Source organism: Peromyscus eremicus, chromosome 19, assembly GCF_949786415.1.
Source record: "Peromyscus eremicus chromosome 19, PerEre_H2_v1, whole genome shotgun sequence".
Lineage (NCBI taxonomy): Eukaryota > Metazoa > Chordata > Mammalia > Rodentia > Cricetidae > Peromyscus > Peromyscus eremicus.
In genome coordinates, this window is record NC_081435.1 from 49039096 (window position 1) to 49052669 (window position 13574).

Consider the following 13574-nt stretch of genomic DNA (forward strand, 5'->3'; position numbering starts at 1 on the left):
CTTCAAGCCCAGTACTCAGAAAGCAGAGGCTGGCAGATCTCTGAGTTTGAGACCAGCCTGGTCTATGGATCAAGTTCCAGACCAGCCAAGCTTAGGCAGTGAAGGGAACCATCAAAAACAGAAAGCTGGTAAAGATGTAATCAAACAAGAGGGCCATGTTCCAGCCACAGCTAGCAGCAGAACTTGGCACTTCAGCCACGTGGTTCTGCCTTTAGAGCAAGGGTAGAAGAAAGGGGTTTTGAAATTTGCCTTCATGACTAAGAAAACTCAAAGCAGGTGTGTGGCAGGGGTGTCCCTGCATGCAGTCCATTGTGTGAAGCTGTGAAGGTGAATCCTGGATTGCCTTGGAGACCCCAAGATGTTGGAGATGCCAGACCCATGGGATACCTGCCAAGGACAGCTGCTAACATGGAGTGGAACCAGGTGAAAAGAGAGAAGTGTGTTACAGTCAACAGAGCTGAAAGGAGCTGGAGATCTGAAGAGTGCTTTCACATCGGACATAGAGATACAGAGTTTGGAGTTTGGCCAGCTGGTTTTGGTCTTGCTTACTCACAGTATTTCCTTACTATGCTCCCTTTCCTCCCTTTTGGAATGATAATGTATATCCATGCCATTATGTTGGAAGTATGTGATCTTTTTTATTTTAATTTTATAATGGATTGCAGTTAAGAGATTACATGAATCTCAGAAGAGATTTTAAACTTTGGACGTTTAAACATTGTTGAGACTGTAATAGATTATAGGGACTTTTGATGGACTAAATGCATTTTGCATTATGTTATGGATACAAACTTATGGGGCCAAAGAGTGGAATGTGGTGGTTTGAATGGGTATGGCCCCCAAAGACTCATGTGTTTGAATGCTTGGCTCATAGGGAGTGGCACTATTAGGAGGTGTGGCCTTGTTGGAGGAAGTATGGCCTTGTTGGAGGAAGTGTGTCACTGGGGGTGGGCTTTGAGGTCTCAAATGCTCAAGCCAGGCCAGTGTTGTCTCAGTTGCTCTTCCTGCTGCCTACAGATTCAGATGTAGAACTCTCAGCTCCTTCTCCAGCACCATGTCTGTTTATCACCATGTCCTGCCATGAAACCTCTGAAACTGTAAGTCAGCCCCAAATAGACCTTTTCCTTTATTAGAGTTGCTGTGGTCGTGGTGTCTCTTTACAGTAATAGAAACCCTGACTTGGGCTCCATTTTTCCACATCCTTAGCAGCTCTTCTTTATTTCTATTTTAATAGTACTATGCTGGTTAGTTCTTGTCAACTTGACACAAGCTAGAGTCATGTGGGAAGAGAGAACCTCAGTGGAGGAACTGCCTCCATCAAACTGGCCTGTAGGAAAACCTGTGGGGCATTTTCTTGATCAACGATTGATGTGGGAGGGCCCATCCCATTGTGGGTGGTACCATCCAGGGGCTGGTGGTCCTGCATTGTATAAGAAAACAGGCTGAACAGCCATGGGGAACCAGTGTAGTGAGAAGCATTCATCCATGGCCTCTGCTTCAGTTCCTGCCTTGAGTTCCTGTCTGACTTCCCTTCATGATGGACTAAGGAATGAGCTGAAATAAACCCTTTCCACCCTAGGTTGCTTTGGGTTGTGGTGTTTGTCATAGCAATGGACAGCAAACTAGAGCAATAGCCATCTAACTGGATAGGAGGTATGGAATGACAGTTATACAAGAGATGACTTTCTGGCTAAAGCTTTTTGTGATTATTTCTGTTAAATCAGAATTTTAAAATCCTAATAACTTAATTTGCAGGTACGATAGCAGATAATTTGAAAAATCCGTGGCATCTATATTGAACGTTGATAGGCAACTTGGCTTTTTGCATATTCCCTTACAGATAAAATCCTGCTCCCCTAGGTAAATGAGGACCAGCCAGGCCTACTTAGCAGACTGAAGGCCCAGGACTTGCTGCAGAGGAAGGAAGGCCTGTGAGTGACATGGAGACGTGCCACAGTGAGTCCCCAAACAAGTGCATCTTCAAGCTGTCAAAGAGCACTTCCTGGCCTGCGTGGTTGTTGGAACAAAGGCCTTGAAGCATACATGGGCTCCAGCTCTTCCCTGTTAACGTCTCTGGTATTCCTCCAGGAAGGAAAGCAGCAGAATGGCTGGGTTTCAGTCGCGCCAAATGTTCGGAGGACAGAAAGCATGGAAACTATCTGGCACCGGGTCACGCATCAGCAGGACATGGTGCTGTCACCAGTTTTATAGTCATCACGGTCCTTCTCCCAGCTCCCTGCCCCCACCCACGTGCAACGGCTGCTCCCGGCTCACCTCTTACTTCTTGTCAGCACCTGGCACTCAACTATCTCGCCAAACACTTCGAAGCGCTTCTTTAGTTCCCGAGAGCTCATGTCACTGGAGAGATTTCGGACGTATACCACACGGCCTTCACCCTGCTCAAGGAGGACCGAGAGGGGACCCCGTCATTATTCTCAGGAAGTCTCTGTCTAGGCCTGGCTGGGCAGCAACACTGGGAGAGTCACAGAGAGAGGACCGCGACAACCTCTACACCAAAGGACCCGCCCTTGTTGGAGCAGGGACCACTGAGTGCAGGAGAAGCATGACCCCGGGGAGGCACCTGCATGCAGGGACTAAGAAGCGCCTGGGCAGAGAGGAGCTGCACCATTAGACATGTTCTGCTCAGCACTGTGCTGAGCCTGCAAGCTGCGGAGAATACACTGGGGACCTGGCGGTCTGTAGGGTCAGAGTACACTGGAAGGAAAGATAGTGAGATGGGCGTTAGAGCTGAAGGAGTCACCATTTTATCTTGGAATTTACCGGGGAAAGCTGGATGAAGCCATGACACAGACGCCCCACAAGTCACCTTCAGGAGAGGTTAGCTCTGTGCTAGATGCTAGTGGGCATGCAGAATAGACAGGCAGAGGAAATGATCAGGGAGGCCAGGCTGCAACCTCCTGCCTCTCCTTTGAGATCCGTGATGTGATGGACTGGCGGCCGTTGCCTGGATACCTGTGCTCTAGTGGGTGAGGCAGTGTGTGGCCCAGACAGGCTTTCTCTATGCACAGGAACAGCCAGCAGCTCTCCACACAGCCCATCCACCAACCACAGATGGCAGGAAAGAAACTCCAGAGCAAGGCTCTACAATAGGACCGCGTATGTGGTCATGGAGCCTGCTCTGACACACTGGAGTCTAATCCAGGTCCAGAGAGAAAGCACCTCCTCCCCAGACTCCCTGATAAGTTCCTGAATTTCTGCCCTCCCCCCTAATTCTTAGGCTCTGCACACTTTATCCCAAGCTCCTATGGATACCCCTCATAAGTCAGCAATGTAAGTACGTTACCCCAGTGGTCCAAATTCTAGTCAGGACTCTATCAATCTCGGGGAATCTATACAATTCTTAATCCCATCCATTTTTCTTTGCTGGTGAGTCTGTCGTCTTTCTCTCCTTTCTGTCTCAGCCACAGGAGTAGGGACTTAATCTGTCTTTATGCTGCTGTCCCTTGAAGCCTAGGGTTATGCCAGGTGTCAAACCACCGAACCCAAGAAGACTATGTTCACTTGTGGCTTTGTTCTTTTTCGTTTGAGATAGGGTATCACTATGTAGCCCTGGCTGGCCTGGAACCCGCTATGTAGACCTGACACTTATCTTTGGCAAACTCAAAGATAAAGATGGTGGCTCCGACGGCCGTAATGGCCCGTCTCATTCTCTCTTTCCAGTGTACTCTGACCCCACAAACCAGACAGAGACCAACCTGCCTCTGTGGACAGAGCCCCACCTCCCAAGTGCTGGGATTAAAAGTGTGTGTCACCACGCCTGGCCTTACCTGTAGCTTTGTTGTTGTTGTTTTTTGTTTTTTTGTTTTGTTTTTGGGACGGGGTTTCTCTGTGTAACAGCCCTGGCTGTCCTGGAACTTGCTCTATAGACCTGGCTGGCCTCGAACTCATAGGGATCCACCTGTCTCTGCCTCCTGAGTACTGGGATTAAAACCACTGCCTGGCTTTACCTGTAATTTAAGTACCCGTCACACAGGCGGTGTACCTCTGGGATTTGTGTGCCCCCCCACGCCCACCTCCCAAAGCATGGCAACCAGTGAGGCTGTCGGTCCTTTTGTGTTTCTGTTGTACCCTCCCTCCCTCCCTTCCTTCAAGGTTATGACGTAACTGGCTGGCCCATGCACCCTGCAGGCTCCCGGGGACAGCTCTGTGGGTAACCCCAGCATCTAGGGCCAAGCTCTGAGAAGATCCTCCAGGTGGGTGGGGGGATGGCACAAGCTTACTGAGGGACCCCTTATGAAGCATAAGGCCCAACTCTCTTGTGTACAGATGAATAAACGGAGGTTCAAGGAAGCTAGGCACTTGCCCAAGGTCACACAGAAGACGCAGATTATGACCTGGCCCACCCAGCCTATCTCTGCTTGACCCCCACCATCTTCTGTTTTGATCCTTTCAGAATCCCTCAGGCTGAGTCCTAACCGGCTACCCGCTGCACACCAAGGCCAGTCAAGGGCTGGCTCTGCACGGTGCTACCTTTAACAGCTTTTGGCTACCCTTGTTACTTTCAAATGAGATAAATAGTTGTGTCCTACACGCAGGCTACGGTCCATTATTGCCCAGGCAGAGGCTGAAGGCTGACGTCCCTGACTTACCCCCATTTCCTCCAGGCCCAGGGACCCCGGATCACTTACGATGGCCTTTTCCCGCCGCTTCCTGGCATGCCGGGCGCGCGGGGTTCCATCTGAACAGGGCCCTCTGCTCTCACGTCTGTTGGGGAACAAACAGGGCACAGCGCTCAGTCTCCCTCTTGCAGACACCCAGCCTGGACTGTGGGACTGAGCACTGGTCAGCTGTCCTCTGCTGGCTCCCAGGCTGAGAGCCCCGGGAGTCACCCTGTTCTAATTCTGGCCCTGACCTTCCAGGCCTTACCTTTCTCTGCTGTTAGAAAGTCTTTTCACTTCCTTGCCTTATTGATTGGATGGGGGAAAAAAATCCCAGACGGTCTTATATATTCCCATTTTCCAAAAGAAAGTCCGAGTCTCGGGTTCCAGCTAGGATTTGCCCTGAACTAGAAATGGGAGAAGCCAGAGCTGGAATCAGGTCTCATCTAGAATCACTGCTCTCTGATAGTTCCTACTCCAGTCTGGAACAGCCACGTCCACGGTAGAGCTCATCATCTCCTCCTGTTCTCAGGGCTTGCAGCCCCACCCAGGGCCTGCCCTCCCCCAAATAGAAGATAAGAACATGAGGCTTTGGGCCACACAGCCTGAGCTTCAGCCCTGGTTCTACTACCTCCCTATGGAGAGTGACCTCGGGCCAGTCTACCAATCCTCTTAATTTACTTCATTTGCAACATAGGTATATAGCCAACTGTGCCCACCTCCTTGGCCATTGGTGAGCAATAAATAAAACACACTTAAAGGGTTAGATTAGTACTGCTCATTTTTTTTTCTATTTACCATCTCTGGCCTCAGTTTCCTCATCTATAAAATGGGGCTAAGAAATACACGTGTCCTCCAACTGCATCTGTGAAGCCGAACTAAACAGGATACCAGAAGGCGATGTGACTCGCTAACTTTCAAGTGCTATTCAGTCAAGGATGATCATTCACTGAGATTCGAGTTGGCGAGCCCTTCCCTTCTAGATTGAGACTGGAAGTCACGGGATTGAGCTGGCATTGTTCAACTGGCCTCAATGCATTTCTTGTTGATGGCCAAGGGAAAGAAAGGTTGTCTAGAGAAGGCTGTGGTTTTCCAAGTTTGTCAGATACATAGCTCTGTGGGCAGTTGAGCAGGGATAACCAAGTCACTCTGTCTAGTGAACAGAAATCACCAGGCTTACACTGGGCCTACATCTGAGAAAATTATGAATCCATAGTCTCAAGGAAGGTCTGGTCTCAATTTTTGGGCTTCTGGAATGCAGACCCTGTTCAAATCCATGGGCTAGGTGGGAAAAGAAAGCGCTCAGGAACTCTCATGCTGTCCCTGGTGGATGGGCTCAACATTGGGGAAATGTCAGTGGTGTTAGGAACAAACCTTCACAGAGAGGTGTGTCTCAGCAAACTCCTGGGAAAGGAGAGAAGAACCGGAAAGCAAGCCTTGAGAGTTCTGTGAGGCACCGTGCTGACTGTTTGTAAGCAGAAGCTCGGGGGAAGCCATTTGTAGTAACACATAACTTAGCACTTCTTCACACCGGCTTGTAGGACATCCATAAACCCTCTAGAATTTATGTTTATGTAGAGTCTGATGAGGAGAGGGACCTTTGCTTTCTTGGGGTCCTCGAAGAGCTAAGAGTAGCTGGTAGAGATGCGTGCATGTAAAGCTGACTCTAAGAAAAGGTATCTATAAGATCTGAATTCTGACCTCAGAGTACAGTGCTATGAAAGTGTATTAGAAATGCCAGTTACCCACACCCACAGACTCAGATGCTTAGCATACCTCTGACCCACCAGCAGCATCTCAATAAATCCCCCGTGACTCCAGGGCTCTGCTCTAGGCTGAAGGGTACCATCTAGTGGCCACCCAGGTAACCTCAAGCACAGGGCTGGGAACCTCCCAAATCTTTCTGGAGTCTCCCAAGGACAAAGCTGATCCAATCAGCCTCTGCGATCAGAACAAGTAGAAACTGCTCCCCCCCAAATCTGGCTGCAGGTTCCTGCCTAGAACTCCTGCCCTGATTTCTCTAGGTGACGGAGCGTGACCTGAGAGATGTAAAATGAAATAAACCCTTTCTTCTCCAAGCTACTTTTTGTTACAGCGGGGTTTGTGTTGTTTTGGTTTGGTTTTTCAAGATAAGGTTTCTCTGTGTAGCAGCCCTAGCTGTCCTGGAACTCGCTTTGTAGACCAGGCTGGCCTTGAACTCACTGAGATCTGCCTGCCTCTGCCTCCCGAGCGTTGGGAGTAAACTTCAGCTTGCTTTCATCAGGGTGTTTTCAGAACATAGATGGAAATTACACTGATCTTTCTTTAACATATTAACATCATGTTCCTTTTGAACTATGTGGGTCTGTATATTTGCATAAAAAAATCTATGTCTTGACAAATACAAAGCAGGAAACAAGGGCCAGGCTCATTAGGATATAAAGTCGCAGGTGGCCAGAAGGTGGGATTCTTTCTTTCCCACAGTCCCCTGCCAGCCTTGACTTGCTTCAGATAGCCCAGCTCTTGAGGAGTCCCTCTCATGGGTTCTGACTAGGACTGGAGCCACATGCAGAGATGCAGCCTCAGTTTCAAAGCAAGTCCCCAGGGCTCCTCCCCTCTGGCAGCTAGTGGGGGCTCCGACACCCCTCTCCCCAGGGCCACCAAGCATACCTGAAGTTCTTCCGGGTGGCTGGTGACCAGGAGCCACAGGACGAGGAGCCAGAACTGGAGCGGCTGCGGGAACAGAGTGGCCGGCTGGCCTTACTGGGTGGGCTCTGGTAGGGGCAGTGGTCAGAGCAGGGAGGGCTGACCCCTGAGTCCTCTCCTTCATCCTCCTCCTCCCCTCCCTCCTCCTCTTCCTCCTCCAGCAGGAAGCTGCTCTCGCCACTAGTGCTGCTGCTGTCCTCAAACACGGTGTCATACTCCGGGCTTTTACACGAAGCCAGATCTTCATCCTCCAGAGCGGTCTCTAGCAGCCCAAAGTGCTTGGTGAGGCTGGCACGGATCTCATGGTCTCTCAGCTGCACACTGTCCTTGGGGGTAGAGTCACAGCTCTGGTCTGCCTCCCTTCTAGGGGCCTTCGTTTCAGTTGGCAGGGAGGCACCCTGCGGGGGCCAGTCCTCAAGATGGACCCCGACTGGCTCCCAGGACCGCAGCACCTTCCTCTGCAGGGCAGCCTCTGGCCTGAGCACCTGGCAGTAGTCATGGTCTCCAAAGGAGCAGGAGAAGGGGCGTTTCTGCCCAGCCTGGGAGACTGGCTGGGCTGTGGCATGCTGCAGGTGGGACAGGAGCTCGCTTCGCTCTGGGTGTCTCTTGGGCAGCTTGTGGGAGGCCCCTGGGGTGGCTGTGAGCTGAAGAGCCTCAGGGGAGGGGAGGCTGGGAGCTGTGTCTTGGCCTGGGCTGTGCTTGGTGTCCGGCTTGAAGGGGTCCTCCTCCATGGGCTTATATGGAGGTGTGGTGGGTGGAGTGAGTCCTACCCAGGCAAGAGGAGAAATAAGTGAGGAAAAGGCAGGTCTCCTCAGAGGACACAAGAGTTCCATTTGACATTTTCCAGTTTCAAATAACCCTGGACTCTTGAATTACAACCTGTTTTATGTTCAAGCTGTCTGTGTATTATTTCTCCTGCAGTTGTACATAAAATGTTTTTACATTAAAAAAAAAGGACAAATACTATAGAATTGTACTACATGAAATATACAGAATATACAAGTTCAGCCGGATGGTGGTGGCACACGCCTTTAATCCCAGCACTCGGGAGGCAGAGCCAGGTGAATCTCTGTGAGTTCAAGGCCAGCCTGGGCTACAGAGTGAGTTCCAGGAAAGGCGCAAAGTTACACAGAGAAACCCTGTCTCAAAAAACCAAAACAAACAAACAAACAAACAAACAAAAAGCAACAAATTCATAGAGACAGAAAGATTAGACGTTATCTCAAGATAGAGAAGGAATATAGAACAGTGATTTCCAAGTACAGAATCTCTGTTTTGTGTGATGGAAAAGCCCCACAAACTGACAGTAGTATCAGGACATAATATCATGAATGTAATAAATCAATACAATTAATGTAATTAATGAATATCATAAATATAGCTACTGAATGAATACTGTGAATGTAACCAATGAATACCACAAATGTAATTAATATCATGAGTGCAATTAATGAATATCATGAGTGTAATTAATATCTTGAATATAATTCATACCATTGAATTGTGAATTTAAAAATGGTTACAATTGCAAAAATTATGTTCACTTAAAAAATAAGGAGGAATATAAAAAAGAAAAAAGAATAAGTAAATAAATATACATACTTAAAAAAAAAAAGAGTTCCATTTGAGAGGAAAGAAGTGGCTGCATGCCACAACATTCCTACAGGTGGATGGCAGGCCTAACTAACTGGTCACCACACTGCTGCCGAAGTCCTCCTGTTCTTAGGAGATGGCATGAGATGAGACGCATTGACCATCCCTTTGGGACTGGGTAACGGCAGCTGATGTGTCCAGGTCAGAGATACCTGTTCCTGCTCTACAGCCAATCGTTCCGAGAGCCCTGCCTCAGGAGTACCCCAGCACAGAGCAGGCAAGTGTCCCTGGGACGGCCACCCCCTCGGTGTTCCTGATGCTTCTGGATCCGACTACGTCTTCTGTTCTCCCCAGAGCGCCGCAGGGACTTGCTAAAACGCCCACTCCTTATTCTCTTCCAAAGCCTATCAGATAGCACCAGGCACCTCTGGCTTTGGTCCTTTGGGAACTACTTACTCTTCCTTCATCCCTACTTGTTCCTTCCGGCCAGACCAGGGGACAACTCAGATGGACCCTGAACTTCTGCTCTGTCACGTCTTTACTTGTACCAATTCTTCGGCTAAGCACACCCTTCGGCTTTGCCTTCCCAACGCCTGTCGATCCTCCAACCCTTCAGTGGCCCGCTCCCCGACGCCGTGCTGGGCACCCCACAGGCCACACTGACCCTCTTGTCTCGGCTGAGTTTCTGCTCATATTATGAAATGAGCACACGGCACACCAGGCTCCTGAGGGGTTAGCCCCACCAGACTACAGTCTCCTCCAGAGCTGTATCATTGTCTCTTGAACTCAGTATCACCTCGGCTGCTGGAACCAGCCGTGGAAGGGCTGGCCCTGGGCCTTGACCCCTCCTCCCAGCCTGCTCCCCATGCATCTCAAGGCTAGGGTAGTTCATGAGGTCAGAAGCACTCCTGCCCAGGGCCTTGCCAGCTCCCCACAGGCACCCCACTGGCTGAACCCCTGGCTCACCTGCCGTGCCACAAAGCTCCACCGTCAAGGACTCCTCAAAGCTCTTCTTGCCAAGAGGGTCGCTGGGAGAGGCAGAGAGGACAGAAAGGGAAGAGGCTGGTCAGTAGGAGGCTTCCACGGCCCCAGACTTTTGAGGAGAGCACAGGACACTGTGACAGGCCTTGGTCCTGCCATGGAAAGGGGCCTAGAGAGAGCTTACTGAGGGGCCCCAGCCTGGCTGTTACACTCAAGTCGCACAGTTTGGGAAGGTATGGGCAAAGATGGATGTAGGGCAACTCAGGCCCGGAGAGAGAAGGAACTTGCTTCTAGTCCCACAGCACTGTCAGCCTCCAGTCCCCACCCCAAAGAACACACTTCAGGGTCCTAGAGCTGACAGCTTATGAACTGGCTTGACCCTCCATCTTTCCCCTCAGCTTGCAGGGGCGACCTCTTTAAAACACACTCCCTTTGGAGGGAGTCTGGATCCCGAGGGCTCAGGGCTCGAGATGGCAACCAGGGCAGGGCCTGAGGACAGGGCTGGGGCCTCAGGGGCTGATGACCTCCCACCCAAATGCACAAATCTTAATCTCGCAGAATAATATACCAATAACTTCTGAAAAAGTCTACCTTTGTGACAAGGCCAGCATGAGGCACCTGGGGGACTCTGAAAAGAGAAAAAAAAAAGAAGAGAAGAGAAGAAAGAAAAAAAAAGAAAATAAGATTCCCCATATACACCATCACAAATACTCTCCCCTTGGGGGAGTCCTCACATTTTCAGCTGCCCTTTAATATGACGTGTGGCCTTGGTCATCTAGGGGAACCATCAGGCACAATTCAAATACACATGGCATTGCTGGGTCCCCGTGAGGCAACCCCTGCTGGCCACAGAGTGCAGCACACTGGCCAGGCCTTCTGAGCCCTTGGCCCCAGGGTCAAGCTGTGATTCTAGATGGTTCTGGTGAGGGGTCCCTCACTAAACAGCGCTGAGCCTCCGGCCTGAAGTCTCTGTTGGCTCTTTTATTTGGGACAGATCTCTATATGCAGCCCAGGCTGGCTTCAAACTCTATCTTCCTGCCCCTGCCTAAGTACCGTGTTTATCACCATACCTAGCTTTGTTCACTTTTTTTTATTGACCTTCTCCCCTATCCCTATGGAGGCAGGCCTCTTGTTCTTTGTTCATTAAGCAGTGCTTTGGTATGCAGGATGGAAATCTTCAAGAGCAGGTGTTTTCCTGAAGACCTGCCCAATACCCCATTGTACGGAAAGGGCAGTGGACAGCCAGATGGAAACTCATTCAACACACACAACGGCGGACTTGAATGCAGAGCTCCCAGCTCGCAGTGGGGATGCTACGCCCACCCCACCCTCTCGTGTGGACCACAGACTACCTCTGGAAGGGGGCCGTGGGCAGCTAGGGTCCTCATCTGTGTCCCCACATCCACTCTCACAGGGGCTTTCCAGGGCTGGGATCTGGGATCCCTGGGGGAGCTGCTGGTCTCGACGACTGTCTGTGAGGCTGCCCAGTTCCTCTTCCAGGCTGTGGGTCTCTGTAGCCAGGCACATGGAGGGCAGAGCACCTAGGGGCTCATCGGTGAATGTCAGCCAGGGGCCCAGCTCTGGATTCAGTCTCCTGGAACGCCGCACCGGGCACACAGAGCTGTCCAGCTTCCTCCCTAGTTTGGTCCATGGCAGGCTACGGCCTGGTCTCTTCCTGCCCCATTCCTCTTCCTCCTCCTCTTTCTCTTCTTCTTCCTCCTCCTCCTCTTCCTCTTCTTCCTCCTCTTCCTCTTGCTTTTGCCTGGCAGGCTGACTGACATTCCGCTTCACCTCCAGCCTCAGAGGGCGCAGGCTGGGTCTAGGCCCAGTGCTCTTGGGGGAAGCAGTGATTGTCACCTCTTCTGCCACGGCAGAGTGGGCAGGGGAGGTCTGACTGTCTTTGGGGGGCCTGGGCCTGGACTGGGGTGTGAGGGAAGCATAGACAGGTGTGGCCAGGCGGTAGGGCTTGCTGACATCGCAGAGGACGTCTTGAGCCAGAAGTTCCCTTAGGATGGAGAACTCAGTCCAGAAGGCTTTGGGAGGATGCCGGGACCGGGGTGGGATCTGCCTGGAGGGGCTGCTGCAGGGCTGGGGAACCAGCTCTGGGGCCCGTTGGGGCAGCTTCCTCTGGGGCAGGCAGTAGGTGTGCATGTAGCGAATGAGCTGTACCATGGACCTCACATCCTCCTGGGGAGCCTGAGCACAGCTGGGGTTGGCCCTGTCCTGTGCTAGGGAGTCTTGGGGAGAGGCTGGAGCTGGCCAGGGGCTCGGGCAATCCTCCTCCACCTCCTCATCCTCCTTGGAGAGGAGCTGAGGACTTGGGCGTGGGGTTGGGGAGCAGGCTTTCACTTGGGGGCAGGGCAGCACCGAGGTGAGGTGCTTATGCAGTTCTGCACAAGGCCGACTCTGAGACCGCAGCATGGGGGTCTTCTTGTCCTGGGTGCCATTCACCTGGAGAAGGAAATACGCCAGAGTGAGCCAGGAGGGGCACAATGCTTCTCCCTCTGCCTGTTCGGGTAGCCAGCAGACCCAGTGTCTTTTCCCAGGACTGTGGGAATAGCCTGTTCCTTCACTTCATCCCCAGCCTCCAGCAGGGCTGGTACCTGCCAAACTGAGTTGCTGAGGAAGAAAGAGATAGCTAGACTTCTACAGGGCTCCCAGCCTTGGAGCCTCTGCAGATCCTTCAAAAAAAAAAATAGGGCCAGTACAGGTATGGGTGTCACCTTTTGTGTGTAAAGCTCTAAAGTGGCCAGTGCCTCCTCAGAAAAGAAATCCTAAAACCTTAATATGACATGGACTATGGCCTCCACAACCAGTGAGGATCCTGTTCCCATCTGTCCCGGGGCCACACTTTCCTGTCCCTGCTCTAATGTGTGTCAAGATCTGTGTCAATTATCTCACAGGCTGAAGCATCCGAGTGTGGGAAAGTACAGGGCTCTTTCCAGAGCCTCAAACTACGCTGCTTTCAAGGATTCTGGCTCAACCAGGGCTGTGTGAGGACAGAGGGAGAAACTGAGGTAGACTGAATCTGCCACTCCTAAGCCACCGCTGACAGGCACCTCTGGGGCCCAGGTCACTTCTGGGCATATGCAGAAATACCTTGACACAAGGCCGCTGACTTCTGGACCTGAGGCTGGCCTGGGACCAGGTGGCCCCCTCCTTCAGAGCGTCAGAGCTTGCTGTTGGGGAGGATGTGGCCAGGAGGAGCTTCTGCAGCTGGGAAGAGGGGAAGAGGGGGAAGAGACTAGGCCCAACACACTCAGAGACACAGGGCAGCACACGTCAGCTGACCATGCCCTGGCCAAGGCCAGAGACCCCAAGGGGACCAGGTAACGCAGAAAACCAATTGCTGTCTACCGAACTCCCAAACATCATTACCCCACTGATAGCACAGTCAGTGATTCAAGAGAACACGCCTGGGTGATGCCTGCTCATTCTACCATTAGGACAGTGTCAGCTCACGCTGCACGTGCCTGTAATAGACACACATGTATATACACATAGACACGCAGGAGAGGTGAGATACCATAATGATGCTCTGTGTAGGATTCCAGTTGACTTCCCCTTTGTCCGTGACATTTATTAATGTATTTCTTCAATTAAATATACAGTACTCACAAATGTTAATCTATGTGTGTGCCTGTGTGTGTGTGTGTGTGTGTGTGTGTGTGTGTGTGTGTGAGTGAGAGAGTGAGT

The 13574-nt window shown here is 51.3% G+C and overlaps 1 protein-coding gene across 1 annotated transcript in view; it reads right to left on the bottom strand.

Moving 5' to 3' along the window:
- The window catches only part of Ppargc1b (PPARG coactivator 1 beta), a 30397-nt gene that overhangs the window by 3328 nt on the left and 13495 nt on the right, over positions 1-13574 (bottom strand). Inside the window, exons 4-10 of the mRNA XM_059246119.1 lie at positions 12978-13094; positions 11231-12329; positions 10470-10506; positions 9864-9925; positions 7269-8070; positions 4650-4725; positions 2275-2396 (exon numbers count right to left, since the gene is read on the bottom strand). Coding sequence (XP_059102102.1) covers positions 2275-2396; positions 4650-4725; positions 7269-8070; positions 9864-9925; positions 10470-10506; positions 11231-12329; positions 12978-13094 — 2315 coding nt within the window. The remainder of the gene's footprint in view (positions 1-2274; positions 2397-4649; positions 4726-7268; positions 8071-9863; positions 9926-10469; positions 10507-11230; positions 12330-12977; positions 13095-13574) is intronic.